The 24,663-nt window shown below is 37.5% G+C and overlaps 1 protein-coding gene across 1 annotated transcript in view; it reads left to right on the forward strand.

Annotated features, from left to right (window-relative positions):
• Positions 1-891: 891 nt before the first annotated feature.
• Positions 892-24,663, forward strand: part of LOC129738498 (transcription factor Sp9) — a 96,098-nt gene continuing 72,326 nt past the window's right edge. Inside the window, exon 1 of the mRNA XM_055729717.1 lies at positions 892-2,455. Within this exon, the coding sequence (XP_055585692.1) occupies positions 2,345-2,455 (111 nt within the window). The 5' untranslated portion in view covers positions 892-2,344. The remainder of the gene's footprint in view (positions 2,456-24,663) is intronic.

Raw genomic sequence — 24,663 nt, forward strand, 5'->3', positions numbered from 1 at the left:
CATTAAGAAGTATTTGCAACCCAACAAAATTCTGCAGCACCGAATGAAATTCTTCAATCTAAGCAATCCGTTCCTGGTCGTCGTTTTGTAACGAAAAATAATTTGTCGCCTGCCACCATTGTCCTATTGCGTTATTGGGAAAGAAATAAAAAGGTTTTCATTTTTTTTTTTTGGTTTGATGATTGTTTTTGGGAGCACCAGTTTCATTTGTGCAAAATGTGCAAAACGAACAACACCACTAGAACAGGAAAAATAAAAACAAAACACAACCCTTCCCCCCCTAAGGTTTTCCGTAGCACGGGGGGCGAGCGAACACACATTGATAGTGTTTTGTATTGTTAAAAAAGGGGCGTAGTCCGAGGGCTTTTTTCAACGGAGCACGCGCTCATTCGGGGTGCTCTTCTCTTAGGGCACCCATACTAAGAGACAGGCTCTCCGGGAGTCCCGGAGAGCGAGTGTGCCCTCGAGGGTGCTGTGTGCGTGAGCCGGAACTCACCCGTTGGGTGGAAAAAGGGGGCGTTCCGCCCCGTTTTTACGGTGAAGCACCGACCACACGGATAAGAGCACCAATACTGAGGCAGTGCCATTGCGCTCTTGACCCCTGACAAATTCGGACTCCCTCCCGGTGAGTGTACCTGCTGAGAAGATGAGCATTCAGCTCCAGCTCTCCCTCTCACGGCTAACTTCGTAACCGGTTTTCTTTTGTTTCGGTCGCTCGCTCGTGGCCTGCTGCGATGATGATGGGTGCTTCTTGGCTTGGTTCTAGTGTGTGCCGATTTTATCGATGCTTGCATGGATGGCCTTCTTTGGGTGAGCGCTTGTGCTCTCGACTCTCTACGTCCATCGTCTCGTCGTCCGGGATCGGGTTGCAGCGCTCCTTCTCTTTTCCGGCCCAGTCGTGCAGTTTCGTTTCGCTTCGGCTGTTGTATGAGTAATTTATCATCAAACAAGTTTTTCCATATTATTCAAAAAACTATTCAAGTTAGTTGAAAGAACAATCTTGAATGGTGAACGTTACACGTACACAGACTCTAATTTATCAATGGGAAAACGTTGCTGCTGGGCTGCCGCTGGGTGCTAGGCTTGCTAGTTTCGAACCAGAACCCCTTTTTGCCGCTGTTGCGTTTGTTTGATATCCGTCATCTCCCGCGGTCACCGTAGCAGACGTTCAGGCGAGAAACAAAAGTGTATTCCGACGCGTCAAAAGTGCGAGTGGTGTTTTTTTATTATTATATTACTCTATTCGTCTTTCTATTGACGAAGTGCGGGAAACCCCTTTCTAAGCCCGTTGTGTGTTCGCCTTTTTCGGTGCGTGAATATTGATTTTTTTTTCTATAATGTTTTGTGCCTCGGGTTAGCCGGAAAAGAAACGTAATAAATTCTAATCTGTCATCCGGAGAAGACACTCGCTTTGTTCCGGTGCTCGATCGATCGATCGATCGATTGATTGGAAAGTGCAGCTTCCGGTCCTTCGAGCCGGATTCATGTGAAAGTGTACAGTTTTCGGGTTCCTCGTTTACGTTGTGATTGAACTCGATTGCTACGCGCGGGTGCTACGCGTTTAACGATGAACTCGTAAATCGCCTATTGTTAATGTTTAAGACGTACAATTAGTTCGTTCAACTCAATCGCACGGTTCAGACACAAAAGAAGCAAAGATAAGCGTTTAAAAACCCCTTAATAGCTCCCACAGTTTAAGGCCAGAAATTATATAACCTGGGCCTTAGAAGTTGCCGGCAAGCCGCGATCGGTTTTCTCCTAAACATCAAATTAAACAAATAGGCTCGGATCGGGCCGAAGAGCCCACGCACCCGAAGAAGCTGCTAGGCATTTCTCCACAAAAGGCCGAAGAAAATAATAAAGAGTGTGTTCGAATTTTTGCGATGACTCATCTGATTTAATTGCCACGCGTTCAAGATCCGATCAGGAAGGCAGAAAGCAGAAGGCAAAGAGGCGCTCGGCGCAAAACCTATGCAAAGAGCGATCGGGAGAATCGCCGAAAAACGTCAAAACCGATCGACAATTTAGAAAATAGAGTATAGAAAAGTGCCAAGTCGCCGCTCGCTTAGATTGGAAGTGCGCGAGCGCTCGATAACCATAGTCAGTGGAAGGGAAGACGAAAAAGCAAGATTCATCAAACCATATAAACGAATCAACCGATCGACCGACGAGTGAATACATAGATATTCGCACGGCAAGCGAATAGCCCCCCTCACATTTCTTGTTTGTGATTCGTGTGTGGACCCCCTGAACCGTCAGGGCCCCTCCAGCAAACCGAGTCAAAACGTCGGATCCCACGCGGAGACTCGATCACCACCACCACACGACGACGGCGGCGTTCAGCATGTTGACCGACATGAGCCCGTCGGCGGCCGGACAGTTCTACGCCAGCGCCCAGATACCGGCCATGGGCATGAACATCACCAACATCGCGACGCACATGCAGAAACCGAGCGTAAGTACCCACTACTTTATCGACGAGCTTCTTTGACAATCCAGACTGACAGACAGACAGATCAAAACAATCCACCGCCTACTTTTGACAACTAGTGTGACAAGAACGCCGACGATTGTCACCTTCTTCATCTAACAGAAAAAAAACCTTTTGTTGTTCTTTTGTTCCACGATGATCTACACACCACCCCCTCTGTGGGACCTCCCATGAAGATCCGAGGACTTCATATAGTCGACGACAGTCTTTATATCTTGAACGTTCCTCGGCTAACAAAGGGGCTACGCAAGAAACACACAAAAAACACCCAGATATCCTGCGGTGCGCGTCCAACGAACGCACAAAACAGGCGGACAGTTCCGTGACGAATTTGTCGAGATCGAGCGGAGATCAAGAAGAGATCGTATGAACCGGTCAAAAGTCGGTCAAACCAGTAACATGTCTGCCAAAAATATTTAGAATGCCTGTTGAGAGATTTCAGAAAGCATCATCTTTCAAGTTTTTGCAAATTAAGAAGAGGCGTCGGCGGCCGGCGCCTCCGTATGAGGTCAAAGACGTTTGGCGGGAAGTTTTTATCTATGAATGTTTCAGTCTTCGCTAATGATCTTTTGCCAATTGGGCTGAGTTGACCTGAAGAGGTGACTTACTGGGCGATGGCTTTGGGAGGCACCAATTTTGGTTGTTTCGAATGATATGCTTGGCAAGATCAAGCGATGGAAAATTTGTTTTGAATTTTGTTAGAAATTATACTGCTTTTAATTCTATTATCGATCAAGTCATTTATTTTTCAAATAAAGAAATAATTCAGACCGACGGAGCTCAACATGTGCGTATAATGGAGCCTATTACGTCACGTTCATCGTGGTGTAATTGGCTAACGCGCCGTTGTACTGAAGCGGAAATGGCAGGTTCAAGTCCTGCCGGTGAGCCGTTGTTTCTTTTTCAAGAAATTCTTTATATTTACGGCTAATGTCTTTTATTTCTTTGATATCTCACGTTTTTTAAATACTTCCCATCACCTCTGAAAATGTTTTTACGTTCTTAAATGTTGGTAAAATATAACGACAAAACTAAAATTAAAAAAAAAAATATAACAAGTAATGACATAAATGATGAATATTTCATAAAATTAAAAAAAAAACCAATACAAACAATAGGCTTAAAATGACCAAAAACATGATGAGAAAAAAAGATAAATGATCAAAAATTGACTCAAAATCATATAAATGATAATAATAATAGTTTTTTTTACACATAAGTGCAAAAAAAGTTGAAAAAAAACGTTCGACTTTGGCAACATTCGATTTTGGTATTTTGTTATTCGGGCGAGTTGCCATGATCGAACGGGGTCTGTTCTTAGCTTTGAAATTGAACTTTTGTAGTGTAAACCCCATACATCCAAAATCTTCTTCCTCATCTAAAGAGTCCAGTCCAGGGCATTCGGGAAAGTTAAATGAATTCTGCTGCGAGCTTGATGTGATTTAGCAAAGGCTGCTGTGAAATCCTCTTATTCATCACCGGCATCAGGCCCGTGCAAAAGACCCGATTATGGTTTTCGTAATTCAAATATTGCTTGAAATAACTTCAATACCAAAAAATTAACAATAAATAAGGAAATTTTTTTTTAAAACTATTTTCTTACTTATGACCATCACACAAAATCGCAAAAATAATAAATTTTACTGTTAGAATTCGAAACTTATAAAAATCACAGTTTCAAATCAATGCCTTTTCCAGTTATTCATTATTAAGTTATTCAAAATGATGTTTATTATTATGAATCTGAAATTTACTTGAAAATAAAATTTTAATTCATTTTTTCGACACATCAGAAACAAATAATAATTAAAATTTCAAATTAAACCAGAACTTAAGTTTTCGAATATAAGAATAGGTGCACAGAAATACAATACCTAAATTAAATTTCAAATCAGATTAAAAAAGAAAGGAAATCTAAATTCTTTAATAAATTTCAGATCAGATCGGAAATTAAATATTATTATTTTTAGGCTAAATAATAATTATATTAATTAATATTCATTTTTATTTACATTACTTCTTCATTTCCGGTTAATTCAAGAAATTGAAAAAAAAATGAAAATACGTTTCGAGATTTGAATTCTTGGTAAAGCAAAAAATATGCATTTTGAACTTAAGAGAATTTATTTAAAAATCATGATCCAAGATTGAACTTAATTTCATAGAAAGAATGCAATTTCATTTCAAGAGTTTCAGTGATCAAAGGAGATCATTTTTAAATTCTTCCAGTTATCAAAATAAAATGCGTAAAAAGTTCATTTTTTAGTTTCTCAGTAATAACATTATGAATTTATATATAAATAAAAAGAAAGTACATGATAAAAATAAAAATAATGAATTCCAAGTAAACATTGCAAATCTTGAAAGCACAAAGCAAATACAGGCTCTTTACCTTTTCTGGGCTACACGCTCGAAAACTTTATGTTGCCAAAACGATCCATGCTAGAATCGATCGGTTTCATTCATCAATTTTTTTCTCACTTATTAGGTAACTAACAATAATAAACCATTTTATCAGCTTTTATTAATTTTTAGTCATTTTTTCTTATTTTTAATCATGTTCCAAACACATTTATAACTTTTTTTTAGTACAATACAGTACAATCTGACCCATTTTTTTTTTCAAAATTTAAAATATATGCGTTTTTGAGATATTTACGAAGCAAGAGAAAAACAAAAAAAAAAGGGTTTGCACAGTTTCCTTCAAAATCCATCATTAACAAATTGATAGCTGACTAACCGTTAATTATTCAAAGAATTACTGTGTGTGAGTAATTGAAAAATATGAAAATACTGTCAAAAATGATCACAAAGTTCAAATCAAGTATTGCAGTGGAGCAAATGTCCAATATTTTTTTCACCGATAAGCTAAGTTGCCTAGTTATGGGTCATTCAAACATAACCTCTTCGAAAGGAAGTCGAAATTTACAATTAAAATTAGATTTAATTTATGAACGTCATATAGTGTCGTAAAAAGAAATGTCTTAGAACTAGAGTGATGAAGGATTAAATTCCTGCATCCAATTTTCGGATATGTTTGTTAACACTTATTTTTAAACACCTGTTGTGATCAAGTGGTTTCCCGCTAATACGGTTAATTTGATTCTTGAATTGATTTTTTTTTTTAGAAAAAATGTCCTTGGGAAGGTGTTAGAACTAGTTCCTTCTATCATTTGATAGAGTTTTCAAGTCTTGGACTAAACTTCACACGTTTTCCCGAGAGCAAAATTTTCTACGTCGTGTGTAAAATAAAACAAATAAAGTGACTTGAAACAGTGCCATCTACTACACACTTCAAAAGTTACAAATCAATATTCAATGAGCCCAGTTTTCGGAAAAAGTAATCGTGTATGAACTAATGAAAAATTAAACCAATTTTAATAGACGGTTTAATTTCATTGGCTTGTCAGATACTTTCAGAAAAAAGCGGGGCATTTCACGACAAAAAAGCGGGACACAGCAAAAAAAGCGGGACATTTAAGAAACTCTTAAAAAAAGCTGGATTGTATTGCCATACAAATCAGGCAAGGTTATTTAAAGAAAGTACACTTAGATTTTTTTTTAACACGGATTGTTTTTGGTCAGTTTTTCCTACATGACTTCAATTTACACGGGTTTTTTTCCATAAACACGGTTATTTTTCATGATTCTAGCAAACTAACACCAAGGTTGTCAAAAAACCTCCTAAAGTTTTATCCAAAAAATTTGTGATGGTTTTCTCTGACGCTTTTTTCAGTAATTTCATTAAAAAGAAATGTCAATTTGCCTCTTTTTTCTACATTTTACTTCAGAAAAATCTAAGAACATTATTAAAATTATTATATTTTCCAATTCATACTTAAAAGTTCAAAATGAATAACGGCGTAAATTGTTTTTGGAAAAACGTATGCAATATTAAAATTTTGTGGAATCTGTGAATATTTCTAAAATTCTTTGTTCTGTGACAAAGATTCTGTGATGAAAATTTGCTCAAAATTCTTTGAAATTATAGATTTATCTGTGATTTCGGCAATGTTGATTAATACGTTATTTGAGGGAAATATTTCAAGTCCTACATGTGAACAGCGAATTTAATATCATGTAAAAAACCTTTGTGCGAAATCAAATATATTTCAAATTTGTTTTAAAAATTTGAAACTCAAGAAAATTTCCATCATTGTATACTTGACTAATCAAGTAAAAAAATTGTGTGTAAAAGACTATTGAATTTAGGTTCTGTCGAAAAATTAAGATTTATAATCATTCAGAAGCAACTTAAACAATATTTTCACCATATAGACTAAAGTTATTTCATCGGTTGAACATGCTCCAAGAACGATTAATTGATCCGAATCTTATTGTAACTTTAGAGCTTTTTAGTATTGTCTTATTGATGTCAGTTTTGAGAAAAATGACATATTCGATTTTTTTGTGTTGTGTTGCTTATTCTGAGAAAATGATCTAATCATAAAGTGGATAAAATATAATTTTTTACAGTGTTTGTCTGTGAATTTTTTAGAAAGTTTTTCTTGAAAAAAAGCGGGACACTTTGAGGAAAAAGCGGGACGGCAGGACATTCAACAAAAAAGCGGGACATGTCCCGCTTTTGCAGGACGGATGGCAACCCTAAGATAAATGCAATTAGAGTTACTTTTGATTGGACAAAACTTGATTTTCGAAATTTCTGCACTTCTGAGGCAGTCGAAAAATCAAAAAGCTTAAGAATAAGTTTTGCACTTCTTGAATAGTTATCGGAGTCAGGGGACCCATCGGCTTTGTCCAGTCAAACAGGAACATTCTCGACGATCAGACTCACTCAGCAAATTATAGATACTTAAAGTAGGTTACTTTCAAGTATCACTTTTGCATACCATTGTCCAACGTTTATTACTTCTTGCAACTTGGAAAGAAATAGAGAATAATTTTTAAGATATTTATTCATTACTAGCTGGCCCGGTGTGCATTGCACCTTCCGAAAAAATTGGAAATTTGTAGAAATCATTCCAACTTTGATGTTTTGGTCTGCCGTTTAAAATAAACACAATTTAAAAATATTAAATCAAATTTTAATTTAATTCAGTAGCAACCCTTTTTAAAAGAGAGATGCAGCAAAAGTCTGAAATTTATTCTCCTATTTTGTTTCTCTAGATCAGTAATTTTTACTCTGTTTTTATAAGCTTTATGAGTTTTTCAATTTTTCCTTAATAATATGTTTTTGGTTCCATGTAATCCACCCGCTTCCTTTCAGAATGCGGGAAAGGCTCACACACCACCAGAGGCATATTTGTCGTATCAAAATTACAGTCACAGGCAACATTTGGCTCCATCTGTTCGATAAGTTTTCGAGATATGCCAAATAAAATACGGATAAAACGATGCCTAATTCTTCCAGACTCCGCCCTGAAAGGGTAGGCCTTAAATTATTCGCACTCATATTTTACCCATTTTTTATCCCCCTCCCCTCTCCAAACTGCAAGGCGGAAGAATTTGTAACAATCATAAATCAATTTTTCGTACCCAAATTCTTTCACATGTCAATTTTGTGTTCATTTGTTTAAAAAAATTTCGGGTGACGCAAAAAAATGTCATGGGAGACTTCCTCCTCTCTTCCAATATCCTCAATGAAAGAAGAGAGGTGTCGCAAATAAGCGTATACCTTTGCCAAATAGGTTTCATTTGCTCGATTATTTCTCGAGTAATGTAAACTGTAAGAAAGGAGGAGCCGCAAATATGTATAGAAATATTCCTCGATTTAAAAACCCACCCATGTCAAATTTGGTACCATTTGCTTGATTTCTTCTAGAGCTGTATGCAAAAAATTGTAAGGCAGCCGCTTTCCCTCTCTCTGTTTCCCCATCGGAAAGAGCACCGAAGCAAATATTCATAGAAACATTCCTCGTACTCAAATTCACTCCCAATAAAAATTTGTGTTATTTGCTCGATTAGTTTTCGAGTTATAAAAAAAAGGTTGTATCGATACCTACCTCCTCCATTCCTATCTCTTAGCTGGAAGAAAGAAGGGTTCTCAAATAATCATTGAAACATTTCTCGTTTTCAAAAACCCTACCGTGCCAAATTTTGTTCCATTTGTTTGATAGGTACTCGAGATATGCCAAAAATTTTAAGGGAGCCTCCGTCCTCCTTTCCTATCTTCCCACTGGAAAGAGGGAGGGGTAGCAAATATTCATAGAAATATTTCTCGTACTCAAATTCCCCCCGGGCAAGTTTGGCAAGTTTTAGAGTGACCAATGAAAATTGTATGGAAGCCCACTTTCCTCTTTCTTTCTCCCGACTGGAAAAGGAGGGGGAAGGGTCTCAAATAATTATAGAAACTTAGTATTCAAATGCCCTTCCATGTCAATTTTGGTTCCATTTGCTTGATTAGCTCTCAAGTTCTGTAAAAAAAGTTGTAAGGGACCCCGAATGTGTTACGAAACTTCTGCAGCGATTTCCTTGAAACATGCCCAAGAGCTGATACAAACTGTATAAAACTGACAAAAATTTGGTATTTTTTTCTCAGTTTTGTTTTGACAGTTCTCTTTGGTATGTTTGGAGACATCTGGTGATCCAGTCAAAAAAGCAAAAATTGGTTCAAAAAGGTCGTTGGAATTTTTACACAAGTTTCGTGAGCTAGCTTGTAGGTCTGTTCTCTATGGGCCAATTTCACACACTTGAAAAAAAAAAAGACGAAAACGTTAATAAATTCTATTAACCAAACTATATTTTTCGAGTTTCAGATAGGTTTCTTTCGGTACAATTTCGGCAAAAATTATACCTATGATTTTGTGAGATGTAAGCCATCGTAACTTCAAGTGTCAACCTTAAAAAAAACTACAAAAAAATGCCAAAAGATCAATCCTCGTGACAGATGGAAATGGATAATGAGGGCTAATTCCTCGTCAAAAGTTGAAACTAGAACCCCTGGATTTAAAGAACCCCGAACACCAAAAAGAAAAAATTACATCCATTCCGGGATTGCGTTTTTCACCTATTATTGTCGATTTGTTGGTCCACGAAATCCCAGCCGAAACCTACCGACAAACGTAAAACTTTTGATTGACTTTTACTTTTCGGCAACAGGGTCAACGGCAAACAAGAAACACGTGAAGGAAAAAAAACAATCAAACAAATCCAGAAATCTCTTGATCCTCCATCAAAATCCGAACCGAAAATCACCGAAACACCGACGGGGTTTTTCGAGATGTTGTGTTTTTTTTTCCTTTTTTGTTAAAAACGAAACGCCAATTTTGCCTTGGCCCATTTCGATTCGGTTTGTTTGAGTTTGTCCGGGGAAACAATTTTCCCGAAGAAGGAACTTTACACAAAAAAAACCTCCTGGAGATGATTGATGTCGCTGCTTCAGCGTGGTGCCTCCGGGTCAATCAATCGGAGGAACGAGAGGCAACCTTAATTAGACGACTAATTTTCGTCAAGAATTTCGGGCTTTCTTCGTCTCCGATTGTTGTAAAGTTGTAAACTTGAGATTTCGATTAAGGTTTTCGGTTCTTTTTTTATTAAAAAAAAAAAACTTCAAGAATGAACGGAATCTATTCCGATCCATGAATGGAGAAATCCCGCGGGAATTTCCAACACGAGACCCTAAGAACTCCTCTGGTTCACATTCTTAAGTAGAATACTGGTCTATAGTCGAATCGATCGGATAGCCATTGACTGACTTAGACTGAAAGCCTGGTTTGATTCCCTCTGAATGGGTTGGCTTGGCTCTTATCCAGATCGAGTTGAACCCTCGCGTCGTCGTCATTGTAAAAGTCGAAAGAGGCGCCAAGTTAACTGACTTTTTGACGCCTAGCCTAGCCTCGTTGTTGCGGCTTTACTATGTTAAGGGTCGATCGTTCGGGCTTTATTATCTACATATCTATCTATCTATTTATTGTGGGTTCTTCGCTTCTCACTCGATCCGTTTTCTCTAGTAGGTTCTCTACAGTTGGAGAATCCTCTACAGCCTTCTTATACCCTAACGATTGTGAGGGTGCCTCAGAGTCATAAAACCGAACCCGAGTGATGGTGCTAGGGAGATGGCTTCTGTTTTTATTGTTTTTTTATTACTTTTATTGTTGTATCACACTCTCTAGAGAGAGCTGTTTAACAGTTGAAACAACTATAAAGCTAGTTTGGTTGCTAGCAAGGTGTGTCACGTCGTCAGATGGTCGGTCTTCCGTTTTCCACTGCGTACTCTTTCCGATTCAAGGTGACCAACCGTAAAGATCGTGCGGTCGGTGATGGCACCCGATGGCTGATATTGTCAACGAGTTTGTTACCGAACCAATCAAAAGCGGTGGAACAAGAAAGATAGAGAAAAAAAGCCTAGCTTCCATTTTTTGTAGTCAACGGACACCATTACGGCAGTTGTTTTCACTTTAGTGCGCTTCTGTTTTTATGTTGTTTTTACTGAAGTGTTTTTTGTTGTTGCCTAAATCATTAGAGTGCTCCGCAACTGGATTAAGCGGATTCCGATTGTTCCGGGTTGATGGGTATCGCGTTGGCTACCGGATTTCTGCAGCTAGCCAATGAAGAGATCTCATTTGTTCACACATACTAATAAGCTGTTACCAGCGGATTTTGTCTTTGAAAAATGGGTGAAAGTCATTGACAGTTGTAATTCACTTAAATTAGTGAAAATAAGTAATCATTAGTGTGTGTTGTATTGATTTATACGAAACTTGGTTGAAAAAACAGTATCTATCTACCAAAGTGGAGGCAATATATGTACATACACAAATTTCATATCTTTCTAAAGCGATGAAAACTAAACCAATTGGGCGTTAACTGACATCTTATTCGTACCTATCAGAAGAATGTAAGAGAGCGCAATATGTTGCTCTCATAGCCTTCAAACCGTTAGATGCCCTGCTGATTGCAGAGAGAACATGATGATGATTTTCTCACTTGAAGCTCGCGCCAGCAAAATTATTTAAAAATTTACAAACTTGGCAGACTACCTATCATATCCGATTTAAACTGACTTCAGATGACATTTTATGCGATCTTTTCACTATGCAGTTGGAATTGCGATTCGCAACACCATTGTAAACGACTTAAATTATCTTTTTTTTCATGTTCGCTGGGTAACAGGTTTCTCTGTTTTGGAAGTCGGAATTGGAGATTCCTAGTACGAGGAGAAAAAAATCAAACCGAAACAGAAATATGTTTTCCATGATTCACAGTGAAATAATATCAGTCAAACGATGCTAAAAATTACGAACTTTATAAACCCATTCTATGATAAAGCGTTTATGAAATTGGTAATTAATTAATTATAGTCTTATTTGGAATCAGCAGATTTGAAAAGGAGGTTCAGATAAAAATGAATCAAATCAGGCGAGTTGAGAGGACAGTTTGGAATTAAAAGGCGAGATGAGAGGACAGCCTAAGCGTTAGATTACAATTTCATGCAAGGTGAGATAACAGCTTTAGATTGGATTAAGTTGAGAGGACCATCTGAACATATTGCCGCGAATTTAGAGCGAGTTGAGAGGACAGCTTGAACTTAAAAGGCTAGTTGAGAGGAAGGCCTAAGCGTTTGTATTACAATTTCAATCGAGTTGATAGGACAGCTTGAGATTGGAAGGCGAGTTTAGACGACTGCCTGAATATATTGACGCAAATTTCAAGCGAGTTGAGAGGACCTAAGCGTATGGATCAGTTTTAAGCGAGTTGAGAGGACAGCTTGAGATTGGAGGGCAAGCTGAGAGGAAAGCCTGAGCATACTGCTGCGAATTTCAAACAAGTTAAGAGAACAGCTTGAAATCAAAATGGCGAATTGAGAGGGGAGCTTGCGATAGGAAAGCGAGCTGAGAGGACCGCCTGAGCATATTGACGCGAATTTCAATTTGACATTAAAAGGCGAATTGTGAAGGCATCCTAAGCGTTTTTATTACAATTTTCAGCAAGTTAAGAAAACGGCTTGAGACCGGAAGGCGAGTTGAGAAGACAGCTTGAACTTAAAAGACGAGTTGAGAGGGCGGCCTGAGCGTTTGGATAACAATTTCAAGCAAGTTGAAAGGACAGCCTGAGATTTTACTTCGAATTCATCGACGTTTTTCGGTGAGATTTAAAAATAATCAAAACTCACCGAAAAACGTCGATAACTTCGAAGGATAAACAATCGTGGTGATAAAACCAAAAATTCAACAGCATGAGATTGAAGGGCGAGTTGAGTAGACCGCTTGAGCATATTGATGCGAATTTCAAGCGAGTTGAGAGGGCAGCAGGACATTAAAAAGTGAGTTTAGAGGACGAACTAAGCGTTTGGATTACAATTTCAACCGAGGTGAGAGGACCGTCTGAGCATATTGACGCGAACTTCAAGTGAGTTTCGAGAATAGCTTGAAATTAAAAGGCGAATTGAGAGGACAGCCTAAGCGTTTGGGTTACAATTTCAAGCGCGTTGAGAGGACAGATTGAAATCGAAAAGCGAGTAGTGTGGACAGCCTAGTCATTGGATTACAATTTTAAGCGAGTTGAGAGGACAGCTTGAGATTCGAGGGCGAGTTGAGAGGACCGTCTGAGCATTTTGACGCGAATTTCAAGCGAGTTGAAAGGATAGCTTGACATTAAAAGGCGAGTTGAGAGGACGGCCTAAACGTTGGATCACAATTTCAAGCAAATTGAGAGGACAGCTTGAGATTGGAGGGCGAGTTGAGAGGACCATCTGAGCATACTGACGCGAATTTAAAGCGAGTTGAGAGAACAGTTTGAAATTGAAAGGTGAGTTGAGAGGATAGCCTATTCGTTTGGATTACAATTTGAGATTGGAAGGCTAGTTGAGAGGACCGCGAGTTGAGAAGACAGCTTGAAGTTAAAAGGCTAGTTGAGAGAACATATTGGCGCAAATTTCAAGCAAATTGAGAGGACAGATTGAATAAGTGTTTGGGTTACAATATCAGAAGAGTTGAGAGGACAGCTTGAGATCAGAAGGCAAATTGAGAAGACCATCTGAGCATATTGACGCGAATTTTTAGCTTGTTGAGTGGAAAGCTTGAACTTAAAGATTAGTCAAGAGGAAGGCCTAGGCGTTGGATAAAAATTACAAGCGAGTTGAGTGGACAGCTTGAGGTTGGAGACGAGTTGAGAGGACCTCTTGAGCATACTAACGTGAATTTCAAGAGATTTGAGAGGAAAGCTTTAAATTAAAAGGCGAGTTGAGAGGACGACCTGAGCGTTTGAATCACGATTTCAAGCTAGTTGTGAGGACAGCTTGAGATTGAAGGGCGAGTTGAGAGGATGGCCCAAGCGTTGGATTACAATTTCTAACGAGTTGAGAGGACAGCTTGAGACCGGAAGGCGAGATGAGCGGACCGCTTGAGCATATTGACTCAAGAGAACAGCTTCAAATTAAAAAGTGAGTTGGGAAGAGGGCCTATGCGTTTGGATTACAATTTCGAGAGAGTTGAGAGGATAGCTTGAAATTAAAAAGCGTTGTTAAGAGAACGGTCTAATCGTTTGGATTACAATTTCAAGCAAGTTGAGGGGGCAGCTTGAGATTGGAAGGCGAGTTGAGAGGACCGTCTTACCATACTGACGCGGATTTCAAGCGAGTTGAGAGGTCAGCTTAAAATAAAAAGGCGAGTTGATAGGATGGCCTGAGCGTTGGGATTACAAGTTCAAGCGAGCTAAGAGGACAGCTTGAAATTGGAGGGTGAGTTGAGAGGATCGCCTGAGCATATGGACGCGAATTTCAAGCGATTTGAGAGGACAACTTGAAATTGAAAAGCGAGTTGAGAGGACAGTCTTAGCGTTTTGAATATAATTTCCAGCGAGTAGAGAGGACAGCTTGAGACCGCAAGGCGAGTAGAGAGAACCGCCTGAGCATACTGACGCGAATTTCAAGTGCGTTGGGGAGACAGCTTGAAACTAAAAGGCAAGTTGTCAGGACGGCCTAAGCATTTTGATCTCAACTTCTAGCAAGTTGAGCAGACAGTTTGAGATTTTAGGACAAGTTGAGAGGACCGCCTAAACATGTTGAAGTGATTTTCAAGCGAGCTGAGAGGACAGCTTGACTTAAAAAGGACAGCCTAAGCGTTTGGATCACGATTTCAAGGTAGTTGAGAGGACAGCTTGAGATTTGAGGACGAGTTGAGAGGACCGCCTGAGCATAGTGACACGAATTTCAAGCGAGTTGAGAGGACAGCTTGAAATTAAAAAGCGTAATTGAGAGGACAGCCTAAGCATTGGATTACAATTTCTAACGAGCTGAGAGGACAGCTTGAGATTGAAGGGCGAGTTGAGAGGACCGCTTGGGCATACTGACGCAAAATTCATGCGACTTGAGAGGACAGCTTGAAATTAAAAAGCGTAGTTGAAAGGACAGCCTAAGCGTGTAGATTACATTTTCAGGCGAGTTGAGAGGACAGCCTGAGATTGGAGGGTGAGTTGAGAGAACCGCCTGAGCATATTACCGCGAATTTAGAGCGAGCTGAAAGAACAGCTTGAAATTAAACTACGAGTTGAGAGGACAGGTTGAGATTGGAAGGTAGGTTGGGTGGAGTTGAGAGGACAGCCTATGCGTTTTGATTACAATTTCCAGCAAGTAGAGAGGACAGCTTGAGATTGGGGGTCGAATTAAGAGGACCGCCTGAGCATACTGACGCGAATTTCATGCGAGCTGAGAGAACAGCATGACATTAAAAGGCGAGTTGTGCGAACAACCTAAGCCTTTTGATTACAATTTCCAGAAAGTTGAGAGAACAGCTTGAGACCGGAAGGCGAGTTTAGACATGCTGACGCGGATTCCAAGCAAGTTGAGAGGACAGCTTGGAATTGTAGAGCGAGTTCAGATGCTCGAGCGGTCTGCATACTAACACGAATTTCAAGCGAGTTGAGACAACAGTTTGAAATTAGAAAATGAGTTTGAGAGGACGGCTTAAGCGATTGGATTATTATTTCAAGCGTGTTGAGAGGACAACTTGAGATAAGGGGGTGAGTTGAGAGGGCCGTCTGAGCATATTGACGCGAATTTCAAGCAAGTTGAGAAGATAGCTTGAAATTAAAAGGCAAGTTGAGAGGACAGCCTAAGCGTTTGGATCACAATTTCAAGCGAAAGGACAGCTTGTGATTTTAGTGGCGAGATGAGAGGACCGCCTGAGCATATTGCCGCGAATTTCAAGCGCGTTGAGATGACAGCCTGAAATTGAAGCGCGAGTTGAGAGAACCAACTAAGCGTTTGAATTATAATTTTAAACGAATTCAGCGGAGAGCTTGAGATTTGAGGTCGAGTTGAAAGGACCGCCTGAGCATATTGCCTAGAAGCAAGTTGAGAGGACAGCTTGACATAAATTTCGAAAAACACCTTGAAGCAAGTTGAAAATTAAACCTCGTGGGTGTGGAGAAGACAGCTTGGTGAGAAATTCCAAAAAAAACTATAAACTGAGACAGTTTGAAAACGTTTTTTCTATCAATTTTGAATTCTTACAAACTTCCGTCGTTTACAACGGAATAAAGAACCCTCGCATTTTGGTCACTTTTGTCAATATTCATATGTATCGATAGTGCATGAGGCCGGAACAAATATCAAATTGTTTTTTTGTCCCCCCCTTCTGCGATTTTTATGAAAATCTGAAGGGAGGAATAAATAAAGTTCATGGAATTTTATTGGAAAAATTGATTAATTCTTGTATACAAATATAAAGCATGCAAGCTTTCGTCCAAGTTGTTCCAAATTGTTAAAAATTTGGATTATTTTTAACTATCCCCCCTTCGTGATGCTTCAACTCCAAGTGACAATTGAAAAATTTCAACTTTGTTGCGGCTTAAATCTGGGCGTCAAATATGAAATTACAACTTCTTTGATTTTGACAACACACCCGAATATTTTGAGTTGCCAAAATCGTTTTTTCATACTTTTATTTGAGTGTTACTAGAAAGAAATCATTGTCATTATCGACATTTCCACCAGTTTCCAACAATTTTTATTATATCTCTTATATGGGTTATGTTAAAATCATTTTTTGCACTTTTTGCGCAAATTTCAGAACAGGACAGTTCTTTTTTTTAATGTTCGTTGAAATGAATGAAACGATCAACTTCCCGTCCATCTTTCGTTTAAAATTTTTAAATGACACCGTTCGAATCCGAGTACCGGGATGATTTATAGGAGTTTAATTGATTTGGCGTGTCATCATTTTTCAATTCTTCGTTGCCTAGTTACCGGTAGATGGAAATTTTGCGAAAATTTGTCTGCCAACGTTAAACTTGAAAAATTCCGTTCCAGCTATGGGTGCGCCTGATTGGGCCGATTGGCCACGGATACTTGAACCATTTCCTCTCTCTCTCTCTCGATATTTTGTCTAGGTCTAGGTCTATCGAAGAATCGGTTCAAGGATCCGGAACGAATGGGTAAATAATTTCCCTTTTTCATTGTACGTATCCCGGTTTTCTTTCGGCTGCCAGTAATTTCCACCAAAGCGAAAAGGCAAAATAAGGCATGAAATTTAAATAGTCATTTCTCACCCTAGGATGGAAGTATTTTCTGGGTTTTTGGTCTATAAAGTCCAAATTGAAAGTGGCAATCCAGGATTCGAGGGAACGTTTCCAAGCGTTTTTGGTGAAGGTATGTGTGTTTAAATTTTCACGGTTCATAATTTGAAAACGTGTTTTCCGGTCCCGAGTTTTCGTTGCCCTGGTGTTCTGGTGAAAACCACACGCCGCGTCAGGATGCTCCTAGTCCCTGTTGGTTTTGTCGTTAACAATTCTCTGCTCATGGCTGTGATTAATTGTTGGTTTTTTCGATCGGTGGAGAAAGGATTTGTGTAAATGGATGTTCTATTGTTTTGGGAGAGGGATCTATCCCTTTTTTTGTAAAAATGTTTAAATTCAGCTCAATTGATTAAACAGTTTCCATTGTTGAAGAAAAATGTTCATCTTTATCAACTAAAATACTGAAAAGTGGCTAACGATTCAATGGGTATTATTATGCAACCACACCGGGATAAACGAAGTCAAATTAAGGTAGCGGAAATTGTTTCGCCGTAATCGATTTCAGATGCAAAAACCTGCCTCTGGCAGTTAAGTAGATACAAAACTCAAGGTTGACAACAGTCCACAAATCATCTCAGTTTTTGCTACGAGGGACTATTAAAGGACAATAACTGGAAGTATTCCGGCAGTTTTTTTTTCGAACGAATGAAAGTCCAATCAGCTGTCACTAGTCCAGTAAAAAAACGAAAGTCAATAAAGTTTAACAATTGACTAAGAGTGGTGTTAAGGCAGAACCGTAGGGTCAATACCCTGGCATAAAGGACACTTTTGTAGTTACCGGCGTCTGTAGCTGAATCAGAATCTAGCGTTTCTTGCCACCCACGCAAGCCACCTTTTCGCATAACCAGAATCTAGTCTCTTGTCTAACCGGCAAACAAACGAGTAAACTGCCGGCCAAAGTCAGCTACAGCTAGAGCTTAACGCTATGCAAATTGAGCCACATTTTCACGTTAAACGGGGACTATAAAATACCAACGAAGATAATGACGATAATTATTCAATAAAAAAAAATGGCATACCGATTTCCCGCCTTCACGCGCTTCAACGGGAGACGTAGACCTGATCTGCGTGAGGCGCAAAAAACAGTTTGTGTGCAGTATTATTCAGGCGCATGCGTGTAAACAACATAGAAGAGATCAGCGCAACTGTCAGTGCGTTGACGCGTCGAACACAATGTTACCTACTGCAGTTGGGGTGGGTATATGAATTTTCAAAGCTGTTGAATTTTGACGGGGCGACGCGTGGCTCATATATGGTGTGCTTTTGACGGATGAGCGTGTCCGTTGACAGGTCAACGCATGTTGCCGGCTAATGAACAAGGTTAGCTGTTTAGCATATCTGCCATCAGCTAGTTTGTTCCGCTTGTTTTGTCCTATCGATGCGGTTTGGTCGATTCTTTCTGCTGCTGTTTGGATTTCGGAGAAAAGGGATTCAATCAAAACTATGGAGCCCAAGGCCCCCCAATGTTTGCAGATTTCTGTGAATTTTTTAAAAACAATTTCCTTGGTTTTGCTGTTACTTTTTAAACCTTTTCTATCAAAAGTGTTTCTATAAAATGGATTATTCTTATTGTCAAACATCCGTATATCAGATAATCTTCGCGCTAGAATAATGCTGAAATGCGCACGGAAATTGCCGTATCATCTGCACCAATCTCGTCCAACTCCATACTTCCCACACTCGTGTAGCTAGAGATGAGTTGACGGAGATAGGGGTCTCGGGCCCAAGATTCCGAACCGATAGCCACGACGACGGGTCCAAAACCCCTGCATTAAACTAAACGCCGTTTGCCGTAACAACAATAGCTACAACAAACAGCTCATAAATCTATCGCTATCGATCGCTAATGTACCGACCGATGGAATTATGCATTCGCGTTCCCCACCTCGTCGTCATCGCTTAGCCCTATATGGATATGGCTTTACAACTTAGCGCCATATCGTTGCTGGTAATGGGCCATAGGTAGAAGCAGTAAAGTTCTCGCTTGGTTATTGGAAAGATTTGCTGCTAAGGGGTTTTTTTTAGCTGAAGGTGCAGCATGAGTAGCATGACCGAGCACAAACTGGAACCAGAGTTTCTATTCTAGCGATGGTTATATATTGGATCAGATTGGAGATTGTGCCCCGCTTAATCGATAAATCTTCTTGAACTTGAATTATAAAACCTGCTACTCGGATTAGTTGAAATCATTTGAACAAGTTTTATTAAAAGCTCCAACAGATGTAGGTCTTGTCTCTTAATTTTAATTATGAAAATAACGTTTTCTTTACGCTGAAACATCGGATCAAGTTATTTCAAATGCTTTTGGGGAGCGCTTGTTTGCCAATTTTAGCACAATTTCGAAGCTCAGATGCCATAAAAAATAGTTCGCTTTTGGATAATGTTGAAATTTAATTAAAAAGGAGTTTATTTTGATTATAATATTTTTAACAAACTTATTTTTTCTAAAGAAGGAGTAGCAAAGCACACTGGGTCAGTTTGTCTGGCTATAATTTCAAATCAGCTATCTGGCTGAAAGAAAGCATCCAAGATTTATAGAGAAGCAGCTGTTCAGCCTTTTTAACATCTAGATTTGGAGAACGAAGATGACATGAAACGTCAATTGACGGATCTTCAAAACAAAACATAAAGAATAATCACCGATGTCTGTCCGATGTTTGCCACCTACTGTTCCCCTCTCGTATTGTTGTTTTTTTGTTCATCATTTAAACTTGTCTCGAACTTTGAACCTATGACTTGCTGGCCTCATGCCGCAGAACACAGAACCAACCATGAGTTGGGATTGGGCCTGCTTAAAAGAATAAAGCTTGCTCTTTACTCTTACACAGATTTCCATAAGAATGACAGCTAATCGGAGTGAAATTGGAGTGAAGGCTATTCCTTTCTCTGTTTAACACACGAGAAATCGTATACCCGGGTTGCGAGCGCGCCCATCGCCCATTATGCGAAGCATAAAAAAAGTGTCGTTCTTAAACGACCAAAATATCTCCCAACCAAAGTCAATTTCATATAAAGAAATTGAAATGCTTCGAAAAAAGTTGATTCTCGGCTTGTCCATTTAATTGCAAAGTAAGAAATTTCGAATCAACTAAAATATCCAAAATTCGATTTATTCACCTCATGCATTATTTGATCAATAACTGAACAACATAATTCGATATAGCTAAAAAGCGCTTTCAAAGTTACCCTTGTACAGCTGACGCCTGTCAAATTTGAATGGTGTCAAAAATGGTTGAACAAAGGCTGAAAAAGTTACACTTCATTATACGAATCCCCCACTTTCTACTGGCAGAAATAAAAACTTTCTTAACGCTGAATCTGCGCTGAAGTATTTCTTTCTTCAGCCAACAAACTAGAACAGTAATCAGCACCTTAACACAGCATATGTTCATAGCATTGGAGTTTTTAATTAGCAAGAATGTTTGTTGGGTACACCTCTTACCCTAATATGGGCGGCAAACGTGGTAAAATTGGTAAAATGCTGTTAAACTGTAAACTTGCCCATTTTTCTAACTTGGAAATTCTTGAGTAAGATTATTACAATCAATTGTATACATTGAAATGTAAAGAAATCCCTAAAGAATGCTTTTATTGAAAAAAGCAAAATTACTGTTCACATATCGTTTGGCTTTCCTCATTTCTGTCTTGGAAGACCTTACCTGGAATAATTTGTTATCTATTAAACTCTGAAGTTTTATTCGAAGCTTTTTTCTTAGTAACGATTTATAAGTATTTTAACTGTCAATTTGTAATATGTATATGAAAGCAGATATTTTTTTAAAGATATTTTAGAATGTAGCGGGAAGTGAGAAAATGAGGAGTGAGAAGTGAGAGTTCTTTTAATCTTTTACTCAAAACCTCAAGAGAAATATGATTGAGAGTTTTGTAAAAAGTTAAAAAAAAAGGTTTTGTATAAGTCTTGAAGGCCGTTTATATAGGGTTCTTGTTAAAAAAAAGCTCTAAGATAACAAATAACTTAAATATTAATCTTTTAAATTGTTTTCTTTGTATTTCAACAGTTCGTTTTACACACCGGGACCCGCACCTGAACGAGTTTGGGATACTCATGGCCAAAAACTTTAAATATTTAATTTCATTCATTAGTTTCTTCTATATAAAACTCTTTCTTGGAATTGCCACATACAAAATTTAGAGAAAAAAAAATCCCTTCTCTTTGGTGTACTCTGGAGATTAAGAAACTTTGTAGCTGAACATGTTCTACTGAATTTTTACTATGCACTCATGCACTCTTAGCTAAGTTATCATATAATAGTTTGGGGACGCGTATCTCAATCAAATATGAAAAAAAAGATCAAACCTTACAAAATCGGTGTTATAAATATCTACAAGCTTCCCTTGCTTTACCCAACTAGACTCATTTACTCAACCACATCCCATAATATTTTACCTCTAGTAGATATTTGCGACTTTCAAACTATAATATACGTCTACGACAATCTACACTCAACAACGATCAACCAAAATATTCATTTTTGAACTGTAATGAGAACACAAAACACTCGCCACTTAAATCGATTAGAACGATGTCGATTTTCAACTACCTTAGGTCAGAAAAGAATTTTTTTTCATTGGTCCGACAAAATATAACTCCTAAAATATTTACCTAGCAAATTAAAAGATTCCAATTCTCGGTCCACGTTCAGAAACAAATTAATCCATATATTCAGGGTATGGACACGATAAAAAAAAATATTCAAAACTAAATTAGGCCAGTAAAAAAAGTCGAACAAGCGTTCTCAGCATGAATAAAAAAAGCTTTTCAATTCCTTTTGCTGCCAGACATGCATTTTTTCTCTAACATTTTTGCTCGAACAATGCATACATATGTAACTAGCAGTGTTCGGCATCGCTAACGCTAAAATCGCTATTTCATACAAAGTTAGCGATCGCTAATTAAATACGCTGAATGTGCCAAAAAAAGTTATCGCTTTAAGCTTAAAGCGCTAATCGCTAATCGATAACTGTTTACCAACATTAAGGCCGGAACAAATATTAAATTTTTCTTTAGTCACGCACTTCCCCCTTTCGATTTTTCCAACTTCCCAAGGGGGAATTAATGAAGTTTCAAGTATTTAATTTAAAATTAGATAAATTGATCCTATTTTCATAAAATTATATGAGCAAAACCAAAACTGTCAAAGATAGGAATTTTAACGAGTCTCTGTGTTCTATAAATTTAAACAAACGATTTTCAAACAATTAAAGAAAGAGCAAAAGAACAGAATGCGGAAAATGGGAGCCTTATTTCTCTTTTTTTTATTTTAATTTTGGTTAAAAATTTACCCGATTTAATTAGTTTTGTGTAAAGTAGATAGTATGCAATTTTGTTGCAAATAATCTTTTGTGCAATTCATTTTTTTGGCATTATTTTACATATAATGCTCATTTAAAATCTTTAACCTGTTTTCCCCTTTTTCAAATTTGCCGTAGCAATGTCTAACGTTTATACAATTTCTATTTGAACTTAAAACGAAGGCTACAATAGTGATTTTATCTTATTTCCATATCAACTGATCTGTAAAATCTCTAGAAAACTGTATTGTGAAAAGTAAATATCTCAACCATTTGAAAACAAATGCTGATGAAGAGATGTTGAAAATAGTTTTATATTGTTTAACACCTTTTATTGTTATCTTCTTCTGTAAAAGTTGCTAAAAAAAGTGCTTAAAGAGCGAAAAATGACACTAAATACATCTTTTCTCTAACTCTAGTACGCATTCCTCGAATTAATCCAATCAAGCAATCAAAATGATGCACAATGTCACTTTGACTTGATTAAAGAAAAAAAAATTATTCTAACACTAAGAATTCGAGAGATTGATACACATATATGGGAGTTAGCGATCTTTAATTAGCGGAATCAAAAAATAGCGGAACTTTTCAATTCGCTAAATCAATCTAAAATTAGCGGCAAAATTAAACCGCTAACAAAAAGTTAGCGGACTAACTAGCGAATAGCGGATTAGCGCTTTTGTGCCGAACACTGATAACTAGGGTAAAAAATGGAAAGGTTTTATACAATTATTAAGGTAATGAGTTATTAAAAGTTGGTTATTAATTTTGAATACAAACTTTCTAAAATAACTCCTAGAAGTTGCCAATTTTTTAAGGAAGTTCTAGAAAAATAAATAAGAGATTTTGAAGGTTTCATTTCGAAGAAAACTTTTTGTATTTACTTAACCCTTTCCTTCCCATGGAAGCACAGGTGATCCACAACTTTGCACAGCTCGCAATTGAACTGGGCACTTGGATCAAAAGCATTTCTCACCGAATCACTATGGGGCAGTTCCATGCAATGAGGCGGCAAAAAGTATGATTAGGTGTTTTAGACTATTTTGTTATTTTAGAAAATTTTGTATGAAAATTACTATTTTAACCAACTTAAAATAAAATCTAACAAAAATGTTGTATAAATAACTTTTAAAGTACGATGCTTGGTGTAATTTTTGACCCTACATTTTATTTCTTTTGAAACCCGAGCTTTGGACTAATAGATCATTAAATAATAAATAACATCAAAACATTTCATGATACTCAAAAGAAAAATGTGTGAAATGATTGATCAATCATGAAAACCATTTTTTTTTTACAAACCAACATAAACTTTGTTGAATTTATACTCATTAATGGGTAAAAATTACCCATTTGCATGATATTTTCAGCTTTATTTGACTATAACTAAAAAAAAAAGGTGCTTTAAGGTGCCTGGAATCTCTTTCATTGTATTTTAAGGACTTTATACTAGATCTTGATAGTGAAAAAAGTATGGGGAAATGCGGGGATTTTTTTTGGCAAGGCTTTAAAACTTTGACTATTGAAAAAAATAATTATTTACTCATTTTTATCATAGATCAATTTAGTGTGTAAAAATTTTGAATGGTTCAAATGATAGCTTTTTATATAAGCTTTCATATGGTGTACTTTAAATTAAAGAAAAAAAATGTTTTCCATAGAAATATATGTGATTTAAATTTTTTTCTTCATCATATAAATTTTTCAATTTTTCAAAGTCTGATGCCTGTGGTGCGTTCAGTATTCAAGATAATGAGTTGAAAAACTGGGAATATCTCAGTTAAATATAAAGTTATTAACTAGTACAAATAAAAAAGCGATCTGATAAAGTTCAGTTTTTGACTTTTTGCCGCCTCAAACCCCATAGCGCGAATGTGCAGGTTTGAGTGATGGAACATTGCACAAAATTTGAAGAAAATCGAACCTTTAATTTTTGCTATACAGAAACACAAAAGTCGGATTTATTTCGATTCTAAATCAAATCGCCATTTGATAACTTGACAAATTGTCATAAATTCAAATAAAAATACTGACGTGCAGAAGATAGCCTATGCAAGCAGAATCAGATGATAGTTTTCTTAGATTTCAACTTTAAAATATAAATTTTTGAATCAGTGAGAGCAAGTTCACTCGTGTTGGAAGAAAGTGGTAGGAATTTTGACACTTCACGTATTTTGAAAATTTTACAATGCGAAATTTTTTTCAAGATCTGATGCCGTGAAATTTCTTTGCAACACTGTTCCTATTTCGGTCGTAAAGCGAAAATAGACATAGTAAATAAAGTAGAACACTGGTAATATACTAGGAACAAAAAGTATAAGTTTTTTCATTTTTAACACAAATTTAACCATTTGGCGGTTCAATCAGATTTATTTTAAACTCTT

This window comes from Uranotaenia lowii, chromosome 1, assembly GCF_029784155.1.
Source record: "Uranotaenia lowii strain MFRU-FL chromosome 1, ASM2978415v1, whole genome shotgun sequence".
NCBI classification, from domain to species: domain Eukaryota; kingdom Metazoa; phylum Arthropoda; class Insecta; order Diptera; family Culicidae; genus Uranotaenia; species Uranotaenia lowii.